The sequence below is a fragment of the Zosterops lateralis genome (genome assembly GCF_965231275.1).
Source record: "Zosterops lateralis genome assembly, chromosome: 6".
In the NCBI taxonomy this organism is placed as follows: domain Eukaryota; kingdom Metazoa; phylum Chordata; class Aves; order Passeriformes; family Zosteropidae; genus Zosterops; species Zosterops lateralis.
This window is the reverse complement of record NC_139761.1, coordinates 34,883,452-34,895,225: the sequence shown is the minus strand read 5'-3', so window position 1 is coordinate 34,895,225 and position 11,774 is coordinate 34,883,452. Positions and strand designations below refer to the sequence as shown.

Genomic DNA, 11,774 nt, shown 5'->3' with positions numbered 1-11,774 from the left:
TGCCCCCTCTATTGGGCGGGTTAGGTAGAGGCACATGGCCAGTGCCTGAACTCAGCAGCACAGGGGGAAGCGCCCACGTGGCTTTGCAACACTTGGCTTCTCCCTGTGCAGGGCGAAGACCAGAACAAAAGAACCCAATTACTTTCTGCCCCTTCACCAAAGCCGTTTTTCAAACGGGCTGTTTCCCATCTCGGGTGAACTCTTCTTCCTCTAATGCCGCTTTTACTTTTGAATTATCTGCCATGGTGGTCTTCACTGAGCCAACAAAGCTGAACTTTTGCTCTTCGCAGAAAAGAGTTATATGTTACAACTGTCCTCATTAGTGCAAATAATGGCTGATCTAGGCCTGGGAAAATAAAAGCCACGGGCCACCTGCTAGTTATCCTGTTCACTCATTCATGCATTTGGCTGGCTGCAGCATTTTGTTTTGCTTTGGGTCACGTTTGCTTTGCCACGCTTAAAACCTGAGGTAAAGAGACAGGGATTATGGCGCTGACAGTCCAGCTGTAACACCCATTGCTACTAATTGGCCAGCAGCAGGGGATCATCAGAGCACTCTTTAACATCCTCAGTTTTCTGTTTTGATAAAAGAAGCAAATTAAAAGCCATAAACACAAATGCGTTCCAGCGTAGAACCTGTTGATACCCACAGTTTTGAAAGTAGAACTCCCAAATGCAAAATCTCAGTAACACTAAAATCAAAGGGAAGAACCAAGCCTTGGCTGTTGCAAAGTTTTGTGAAGTGATTTTTATTTTTAATTACAGCTGCCCTTTGGCCTACTTCAGTCCACAAAACTGATGAATTAATGTATTTTAGGACATCACCTAATATTTTTAAGCATGTTCCCTTTTTTCTGACTTTAAGGTCTAGAAAACTTTAAGAACATTTCTATAACTCTTGCCTTGTGCTGCAGTAATGTGTGTTTTAAGTCCAGTGACCATGTGGAGCAATGCTGCATGATGAAAGAGACCCAATGCTGCATGATAAAAGAGACCCACATGTTAATTCCTTCCATTCATGCAGAAAAACATGAATACAAATATGTGTGAATGTGAAGTTTTTCTGTTCGGTTGCTCTGGAATTTCAGCATACAGGCATCTAGCAGTGCTAAAGAGAATAAGGACACTTGCTGAAGAAGAACCTGTCTAAGTGCTGGTACAGGACAACATAGAATGAGGAAGTGATTTTTTCTCCCAGAGTAGAAGTGAGGGGGAAGGAAGAGAGAGGATGGAATGAGTGCGAATTTCCTATTCAAAAGTGTTGTTAAATCAATTATTTTGATGTAATGGTTTGAGGGATTGTTTGTAGCTTGAGGGGTACTTCATACTATTTTCTGTTTCTCTTTTCTGTGTTCAATTTCCATCACTGTGTAAAACATTGCCTTTTGTACTGTTGCTCATTGGGTTCCCTTATGTGGTAGGATACCTACTTTCAGTTCTGTGTTTTTAGAGCTTTGTAATTGGCTGAATAATTGCATTAGATTGTAAATGAAAAAAAACTTGTTTATTTGTAGTTTCTCTTAAAAGCAAAAGAAGAATGTCTGTTTAATTTTCTCTCAAATAATAAAAAAAGACCTGCAAAAATCGGAGAACTCCAGATGCACAATTTGATATCATTATTTACTCAAATCTCCTATTTTCACACAAATTATGCCCAGTTTGCTTCGCAGGAGAGGTTTTCCATTCTGAGAAAAGATTCATAATGACTCAGCTTAGTATTAGAGTTTGGCATCAGGAAAAACCCTGATGGATATCCTCCTGCAGTATGGCTGTTAACTCTGCAGTGTAACTATTATAAAATAAGTATTTGCAAAAGCCTTGTTTATTATTTCTGCTCTGTGAACACATACATGCATCTTCAAGCAAAATATTTAAGGAAATTGTTATTTTTTTAAAATGCTTTAAGGTGTAAATAACCTTTTGTAAAATTAATACATCTGTATTTTACTTGACATATTATTACAATAGATCCTAGAGACCTAGGTAGGTAAGTAATTCAAGATTTTAAGTGATGTCGGATATTGTACAAATGTGAAAGCATTAATTCCATGCTTGATAATAGTCAGTACTAGTGGGCAGTGGGAAAGCTGGGGTAACACAGGTAGTGTGTATGCCACTCTTAGCCACTGGGGATCAGTAAAGTACTACCTGTCCTCCCAGACCTCCATGCTTAGGGATGCTTCACAGTTGTTTGTCTTTATTCTATTCTAGATTGCTGGAACCCTGACCCACACTCACGACCTTCCTTTGCCACTATCCTAGACCATCTTACTGCCATAGAAGAGTCTGGTTTTTTTGAAATGCCCAAAGATTCCTTCCACTCCCTGCAGGAAGACTGGAAACAAGAGATCCAAGAGATGTTTGATCAGCTCAGAGCCAAAGAAAAGGTAAGTAAAGAGCAGTGCTCCCTGCTTGTGCTCTCTGGGTTGTAATTTCTCCATTTCATAGTTCAAATGGGGATTGCTGTTTCGTGCATCCCAGAGCTAATTTTATCTGTGCTTTACTGGAGCTTGTATTAAGTCCCTGAATCAATGGCAGGTTATGATGCACACAAGGGTAGAGTCATGAGAAAAATAAATATCCACATCCTGAGCTGCTACGCTTTCTAATATTGTAGTGAGCTTCTATTATACTCTGTGCAAATTGCTGTGATGAGTTGATTGTTTATTGTATTTGATAACTGTTTCACTATTAGCATCTTAATTGAGAAATTCAATGAAAACTGTTAACAGGAGATATAGGAGCAGTAGTTTCAGCATATATATGCTCTAGTTAACATTGTAGCTTTGGTTCTACTGGGTTTGTGTTTTCAAGATTTTGAGCACAACCAAAATGCATAAACATGAGTGCTACCAGGGGAAGGGCCCAGTAACTGCTATAACTGAAATCCTTCTGGGCAAATAGCAGGAAACAAAAATGTTAGCAGGAATAACAGGAATGGTGACCGTCAGCCTCAATGGGAAGATGTGAAATAGCTGAAGTTTTCTTCAAGCATGCTTGCAGAAAGCACAGCTTGCTGCTTCGAATTTAAGATCTTTACAGAGACTGTCTTTAGTTGTTGGTAAGAAAAACTGCAGCAGAACCAAAATCACTAGTGTTATAATATATTTGTAAGTTCACAGTCTCTTGCCTGAAAATAAACTCATAATATCAGCTGTTTTGATTTGGGCTCAGAGGTTGGGTTTAGGAGGCAGAGAGAAGGAAAAGAAGATTTTGGGTTAGTAGAAAGAAGTCATCTTCTACAAGAATACTTAAAACATTTTTATTCACCTATTTTGGTAGCTTTTGGAAAAAATAAATTAGCTGATAGGCATTTCCTTGCTACTGTTGTCCTATGGCATAACTGTGTTGGAACAGTTTTTGAAAACCGGAAACTTCAACAGACAAACAGTTAAACAGTACTAACTATGCTGCCCTCAGGCTGAGTACTGTATTCCTCTTTAGCAATGGGGAAATATTTTTATATGCTGTTCACTTACTGAGTAAAATGTATCAAAGCTCCCTGGTGATGAGCCAGGTAATAATGCCATTATTAGAAACATCTAAACTAAAATCTATCTGATGATCTGTCTGACGTTTAACTTGAATTTTTCAGTTTTTGCCTTCTGCGCTGGAATTGGCCATCTGGAGAGAATTATTTTAAGTGCTGAATTCTTTTGTCCTTGTGGTGAGAGGAGAAAAGCACAGTGGGATTTTGGGATTTCAAGGGCAGTTTCAGTTAATTCGTTTTGTCAGCAAGGGATAGATTGAAAGGTTTGCCTTATGTGCCTTTGCCAGGTCCAGGTTGAGATGGCTTTTTAATATCTTCAGGGAGGAAGACTCCACAACCTCTATAGGCAACCTGTGCTAGTGCTCAGTAATGCAGTAAAAAAGTGTTCAGAGAGTGTCCCCTGTGTTTCAGTGTTTGCCTGTTGCCTATTGTTCTGTCACTAGGCACTGCTGAAGAGAGCCTGGCTTTATCTTTTTTCCACCCTTCCCTCAGGTTTTTATATACACTGGTAAGATCCCCCTTCACTCCACCCAAGCCTTCTCTGTGCTAGGATGAACAGTCCCATCTCTCTCAGCCCTTTCTCATAGGTGAGATGTTCCAGTCTCTTAATCACCTTCATGGCCCTTCATTGGGCTCTCTCTGGTATGTCCATGTCTGTCTTGTACTGGAGACCCTTGAATTTGACACAGGATTTCAGGTGTGGCCTCACAAGTGGTTATGTCTGAATTTGAATTCTGGTTCGAGGGGCCTTGAATAGCAAGCATTGAAGTTCTTGAGGATTGTTTTTGGCTCTCAGCTGAGCCTTGAACCAGTGGTTTTTGTGGTTCTGTGAGCCCAAGCCATTGAAGCTGTGTCTTCAGAACCTGTCATGTTAGTCTTAACCCACGAGTTGCAAGGTCACCTTTTGTTTCTGCTTTCTTATCTCCCTGCAGGAGCTGCGCACATGGGAAGAAGAGCTGACTCGTGCTGCTGTTGAACAAAAAAACCATGAGGAGCTGCTACGAAGGCGGGAACAGGAACTGGCAGAACGTGAGATTGACATCCTGGAAAGGGAGCTCAACATCATCATCCACCAGCTGTGTCAGGAGAAGCCTCGGGTCAAGAAACGCATGGGGAAGTTCAAGAGGAGCCGGCTCAAGTTAAAGGATGGCAATCATATCAGCTTGCCTTCAGGTTGGTGATGTGTTAGGTTGTGCCAGGTGAAATGGGAGCAACCTGTAAGTTTGATAGTTCCTTATTACTGACCCTTATGTATTAGAAAGGATTGATGTACTTTGGGAGAAACATTCCTCTTTGGGATCAATAAACTACATTTATTGCTCTTGTGGCTAGCATTGCCCAAAGTTCCAAGAAGAAGACTAGAAGTAAACTTGAAATGTTACATGTTTGTTAGCCATTGGCTGTATATGGCTTATTATAAAAACGTGGTGTTGCAGTTTAACGTGTTGGTACTCAAAAAAATCTGCTTTTTAAAGGATATGCAGAGAAGATGATGGAGGTTCATGCTCGGAGAATATTTTACGTAATGCTGCAAGAGAAACTATAATCTACTGGATTTTTTTAGTGTAGGAATCTAAAAATTACCAAAAATACATTGGTAGCTGTGTAGCTGTGAGACTAAAGCCCTGGATTGCTAGTGCATGTGTCAACTCCTATTGACACGAAAATGACTTCTGGAAGAAAAATTAAATAGTAATAAGGTGTTGGCAAAGTCACTCTTAAGAGTGAAGATGGTGATGTTCAGAAATACCAAATCCTTAGCATTTCTACTGCAGATTCTCTATGGAGATTTAAATTTGTCAAAAAACCAAAAGTGTGGGGTTTCTAAATCACCTAGTGCTCATTGTTACATCAGGAATGGTGACTTGCACTATATTCTTTGTTTTCTGGGAGATATTGGCTGTTCAGAAGAGAAATTATGATAAAATGTGTAGGTTACGTCTGCGTTTCTTTAGGTCTACAAACACCTATTTTTGGTGGTGTTTAAGAAACTGAGAGGTAAGGTACAAGGATTTATATAGGGATATAATTTGGCATGCCGTTCAACACAAGGTCTGTGTGTGGGTTTCACACATACACTAACAAGATACATTTTCAGGGCTGTGAATGCACATCTTTGTTCTGAGTTCTCAGTGTCTACAATGGGCAAATAGCAATTAGCTATAAACTTGATTTCTACATAGGTCCTGTAAGCTGTGCTCTTTGGAAGTTACCATAAATTATTATTTCTTTTTTTCTTACATTAAAAAAGGTGAATTTTAACTGTGTCTTTCTGCCTTTTTTTTTTTTTTTCTTTTGCTAAACAGATTTTCAGCATAAATTCACTGTGCAGGCTTCTCCAACAATGGACAAAAGGAAAAGCTTGATCAGTAGCTGCTCCAGCCCTCCTGCAAGTCCTACCATTATTCCCAGACTCAGGGCCATACAGTGTAAGGAGCTCAATGTAGTATTGAATTTGGGAAATGTGCAGTCTGTCAGCGTGGTAAGATGCCAAGATTCCATATCTAGGAATATAGCCCATAACAGGGCTGTTAAAGAAAGTACCTAAAATGTTTGCCTTGTGCCTTGCATGTATGCATTTAGAGAGAAAAATGGGGTGTCTTGGTGATGCAGGGAGTGTCACCTCCTTTGGGGCTAAAGTCATGCTTACCCAAGTTCTTGAAATACTGCTGTTTCTATAGAAAATATATTCCTTAGGTGTACAAGTTAATTTAAAAAAATACTAATTTGCAGAGTAGATCTGTAAACATTGCTGTAGAGCATTAAGTTACTGTTTTAAGGAAATAAGTACAAGGGCACTTGTCATGCAAATAGTGTTCTCATAATATCACAGAATTAGGCAGACATGCATGTCTTAGAATTATGAAAGTTGTGTCAACTAATGTATAGTGGTTTTATTGGATATCATAGCACTCGTGTGTTTGGTTTCAAACTGATAGTTCTATAGAGAAACTGGTGATGGAATGAAGCTGGAGAGGCTACCTATGCTTAAAAGGATTAGGTAATGTTTAAATTGGCGTTTGCTTGTTAGATTTGTGTTGATAAATGGTCAGAATGATAGGAAAATCACTTTTGTTACTATTCCTGTTCTGGCCCATGTTTTATTCTTTATGTTGCCATGGAACCAATTCTTTTAATTTGTGTATCTGTTTTTCCTTCCCATTTTTCCCTGTTCTTTCCCCTTGTGAAGTGACACCTGCTGAAAGCAGTAAAACATGGGGACGAAGCTCAGTCCTTCCAAAGGAGGAAGGAGAGGAAGAAGAGAAGAGAGGCCAGAAGAAAAAGGGACGCACCTGGGGACCAAGCTCACTTTGTCACAAGGAGCTAGGTGCAGGAGAAGAGGGGTAAGAGAGGGCCTGGAAGAAGACTCTTTTCCAAGTTCTAAAAATGGTCATGAGCTGGCTGGCTCACAGGAGATTTGCCTATCCACTTGCAAACACCTTTCTGCTTCCAAACCTCTTTCCTGTACCAGAGATGTTAGAGATTCAGAACAGTTTACAAAATTGCATTCAGTTAATTTGCTAGCAACTGATGTTTCACTGTCTGCTATTAAGTTGTTAGGTGTATTTGAGAATAGCATTGTGAGGATTGCAGTGACCTATAATTAACATCAAGTAAAGGCACTCATGAAAATATGATACAGTGATTATTCGCACTTCTCTATTTATCTTTGAACATAAAGAATGTGCACAGCAGCAGAAGGGTTTTGTGCTGAATTGCAGAGACTGGATGAAGCCTTATGTTGGACTAGTTCTGTGGCAATTCAGTTGTGATCTTACAGTGTATTCTCAAGGATATACTGTGAAGTTTTAATTGTCTTTAAACTTGGCATTGATTAGTCATAAACTTATTATGGAATTGGTGATGGTCACCCTGCTTTTCACACAGGTTGCTAATTTTATGGAAGGTGATAGTGAATGTGACTTAAAATCCTTTAGCAGTTAGCTCTTAAAATCTTGCAAGCTAAATAAGAGTGAGCCTGGCAACAGACATTTTTTTATTCGCTTCAGTATTGTATTAATGTCTTAACATTATTACAGAACGGTATTGAGACAGCAGACATGCTGTCTTACAGTAGTAGGGAAGTTTTTTGCAATTTTCTGAGCAGATAAACCTTGTCATCTTACCATTCCTAAAAAGAGGTGCCTTTGACTTCCCTGTAGATAAAAGCTACAGAAAAGTGACTCAGTCATAATACAACAAGGTAAGTAACAACCTTCTGCTTAGTTGGTCTAAATAGATTACAGGTAAGAAGTCTTTAGGTTCCTGAGTTGTTATGTTGGTGATTGAAATATAGTTTTAGTGCTAGTGCTTTCAAATCATTCTCTTTCCTTAAGGCAATAGCAGACAATACTGCTCTAGTAGTAACATTCTCCAAGTCAGCATGTTTTGAATTGTTTTCAAATGCACCTCACTGTCTGATTAAAATGATGTGCAGCATCATTTCTGGACAGGTCTTTGAGGTCTTCCTGTAATTTGCTGGGAAAAGAGAAGGAGCAAAAAATAAAAGGGAAGGATGAAAATTTTATAACCTTAAGGCAAATGTAGCAGGCCTTGAAATTATTCTGGTAGCAATTTATCTTCCTGTTCAGATTAAGTTGCACTTTGACAGTAACAGCAAACCTTCAGTCTGTTCTTTGCAAGGGAAGATTGCTCCGAGAAGTCAAAAGGAAGCAAAATAAGTTGAGTATGTGCTTTCCCAGTGCTGTGGAAATCTCACCTTCCTCAGTAGTTCTCTACCCATATTGTAAGAGCTTTGACATTCAGCTTTGGAGGTGTTCACACTGCTAACAAGGTTCATTTTCACTCACCAGCTTTCCCTTTATATGCATCTCTGTTTATGGTATGTATCCTGGGTAGGCCTGTTGCACACTTGGGTAATTTAGATCCAACATACTTTATTTGGTGTGTTGTGTTACACAGCTGAGTATACTGTGGAGGGAGTAGATCAGAACAGACCCTCACACTGAATGGCATGTCTGTTAGAAAACCCTGTGATTGTTTGTCTTGACAGATAGGGTTCAGTGCTGTGCTGTCTCGATTCAAGATCGCAGCCAGGTACTGCATGTGCAATACTGCAGAATGGTTAATGAGGATGGGCTTGCAATGCAGTTGAGAACTGCACAGGATACTTTTAATGTAATGAATATACCACAGTCATCAACCAATTGTTCATGTGCTGGATCAAGTTTAGGTCCTGTGGCCTTACTACACTGCAGTATAGTTTAGTGACAAATACAGCATTTCTAATGGGTAGAAATCAGAGGGAAAACTTATACCAAGGCAAAAAAATAGCCCAGTATAACAAATTTTTGAAATCCTGGAATGGAAGCTGTCTTAGAAATGCAGAATAATTCTGGTGGAAAATAAGAATCATGAGAGGTAACTTTTATATATGGTTGTATTTCCATTTCTCTTTAAGGGAATGATGGTAGTGAATTACATGTCTTGCCAAAAGACAATTCAAGGTAGTAATGGAGCTGGAAGAGATCTTTGAGTTTTCTGTTCTTTCAATAACAAGTCGATTATTTTGTGTGTCCAGTTGAGATCATTCAGACTATCTGCAGATCTTTTTATTCCTTCCTTGTAATTTCTGCCTATCTTAAGTGTATGGCTTTTCACCAACACTATGATGTTTCATGTTGGAGTTTGTGGAGAAAGGCACCAGAAATTTTCCAGTTCAGACTATGTTGATAAATGAATAATGAAACTTTGAATATTGATGTATCAGGAAGTTGTGCTGCTAATCAAAATTGTTGACATATCTGATGTCATGAAACTAGTGCAGGATGATAATAATGAAACCCTATAAACAGAGATTACTAATAAGTTCAGGAGCCTCCTAACATACCTTTAGACACAGGTCCAAGTAGGGATTTGGGTTTGAGTTCTTCTCTTGGGCTTTTTTTTTGTTTGTAAGTAAAAGGAACAGTGGCATGGTTTATAAGTTTAGTTGCCTTTTTTTCCCATAATCTAGAACTTATGCTTTTCACTGTACTTCAATACAGTGTTTTCTTTATAAGAAAAATGTTGGTATTTATAATACAGAGACATACCTTTGCTATTACAGTGACTTTAGCTTATTATTTTATTTGTCCTAGCGAGTGATGTTTGAATTTCATTGTTCATTTGTGTTTCACATGAAAACATTTTTGAGGTGTTTTCCCCTCCCCTTTCTGAGCAATTTATTTTTTACCTGCCATGGTAAGATTGATTGAAAAAAGAAATCAAGATTTTAAAAGATTATGCCTTGATTTAAAAAGAAAATATTTCATCTGATTTTTGTAGTGGTGCCTTCTATTATTCAGCAGTCATAGCTTGTTAGTTATCAGCAGAAGCCTTTTGACTCCCACAGTGTAACAAACGAGAAATAGACCATTTTATTTTATTTTTTGTATTTTAATGTGCTATAAAGATGCCACAATTTCTTGCTGTGGGAGGACTTCAGATCCATGTAGTTGAGAAGGATACATGCATAAGTACATGAATAGAGAATATATAAGGGGAGAATGGAAAGTGGTTATGAGTACAGTACATTTTCTCACATCCTTCTATTATTTTCAGTCTGAAAGCTCTGGTAGAAGGATGCAAGCAGTGGTCATCCAGTGCACCAAATCTTGGGAAGATCCAGAGAACTGCACCTGCTTTTCCAGGATTCACCAGCTTAGCAGAGATGGGTAAAGGAATTCCCTGAACTTGGTACTCTCATCCCCACTTCCATTCACATTTCAATGAACCTCTTTCCTGACCTTCACCTGGTACCTTACAGCAATGTTTTCATTTTGTTCGGTATCTGTTTTTCTTTTATTCTTTGTCAAATATCCACTTTCTCCTTCTGGATTTTCTTCTTGTTCACCTCACTGCTTGTGCTTTTCCCTCTGTCAAGCTAACAAGCTTCTGTGAATTCTCCTCTAGCTCCCTGCTGTCTCTCAGCTCCTTTCCTGAATAATGATATTTACATGTGCAGCATGTTTACACCTTCACTTGCAAGGAACAGTCCTTAAATTTTTTCTACCTTTTGCATCTCACTCACAAACACATAAATTTACTCTAGAAGTTACTAAGGTATAGGTTGCTTTTGAAATACATTATCATATCAAAGTCTTCTGTTCTGCAATTAATCTCAAGTGGATGAATGCTTTACTAATTTCTTTCACTTTGCTAGTGTTTCCAGTTCCTTCTCTCAGCCTATCTTCTTTGGAAACAATAGACTGTATTTGGGAGTTGATGAATGATGTTTGTGCGGAGAACATTTGCATCTTATGAGAAGCTTATTTTGAAGTATATTTGTGAGACAATAAAATTTGCCGGTGAAAATGTTATATTGACACAAAGTCTATTTCCATTTGCTTTCCAGATGATGAGGACAGTGAATGTTTTAATGGAGAGGGCAAAGTGCACCCTTCACCTGTGCACAATCAGTCATACCTCTGCATCCCATTTCAAAAGAATGAAGAGTGGGATGGCCCTTCTAGTGATGCCAATGAGGAGTCCACCCCTGTAAACTCTGCTACCAGTACCCCACAGCTGACACCCACCAACAGCCTCAAACGTAGCAGCTCCCACCACAAGCGATGTGAGGTTGCATTGCTTGGCTGTGGAGCAGTGCTGGCTGCTGCAGGTCTGGGTTTTGATCTGTTAGAAGCAGGGAAGTGTCAGCTGCTGATTGAGGAAGAGCCAGAGATGGCCAAGGAAGAGAAGAAGAAGCGTGACAGCATTTTTCAACGAGCTGGACGCCCACGCAGGAGCACTAGTCCGCCTTCTCGGAAGATCTTCAAGAAGGATGATCCCCTGTTATTGCTAGGCGAGCCATCCACATCCCTCACCCTTCTTTCCCTGTCTTCCATTTCCGAATGTAATTCCACCCGGTCCCTGCTGCGCTCAGACAGTGATGAGATTGTGGTTTATGAGATGCCTGTCAGCCCAGTGACAGTCAAGGCTCCCTTGCCAGCCATTACAAACCCACTGGTCAATGTCCAGATTGAGAGGTTCAAACAAGACCCCAACCAGTCCCTGACTCCCACACATGTGACGGTCTCTTCCCACACCCAGCAAAGTGGACACAGGCGCACACCTTCTGATGGAGCCATCAAAGGGAGTGGACTGGTTGTCAATGGGTGTCCAACCAGTGGATGTCCTTCCAGTAGCTGTTTAACTGGAGCACTTGGAGCAGGTAGATTTTCAACCATCTTCCTTTTCCTCTTCAGAATAAAGATAGAAGCAATATAATTACTTGTTGCTTATACTTCCGTTAAGATGACCAGTCCACAAGAATTGCTTGTGG

General features: G+C 39.6%; 1 protein-coding gene across 1 annotated transcript in view; it reads left to right on the top strand.

Moving 5' to 3' along the window:
- The window catches only part of MAP3K9 (mitogen-activated protein kinase kinase kinase 9), a gene marked incomplete at its 5' end in the record, with an annotated part of 59,382 nt that overhangs the window by 36,599 nt on the left and 11,009 nt on the right, over nt 1-11,774 (top strand). The window contains 6 exons of the mRNA XM_083863131.1: nt 2,212-2,387; nt 4,423-4,663; nt 5,797-5,919; nt 6,681-6,834; nt 10,055-10,167; nt 10,848-11,663. Coding sequence (XP_083719257.1) covers nt 2,212-2,387; nt 4,423-4,663; nt 5,797-5,919; nt 6,681-6,834; nt 10,055-10,167; nt 10,848-11,663 — 1,623 coding nt within the window. The remainder of the gene's footprint in view (nt 1-2,211; nt 2,388-4,422; nt 4,664-5,796; nt 5,920-6,680; nt 6,835-10,054; nt 10,168-10,847; nt 11,664-11,774) is intronic.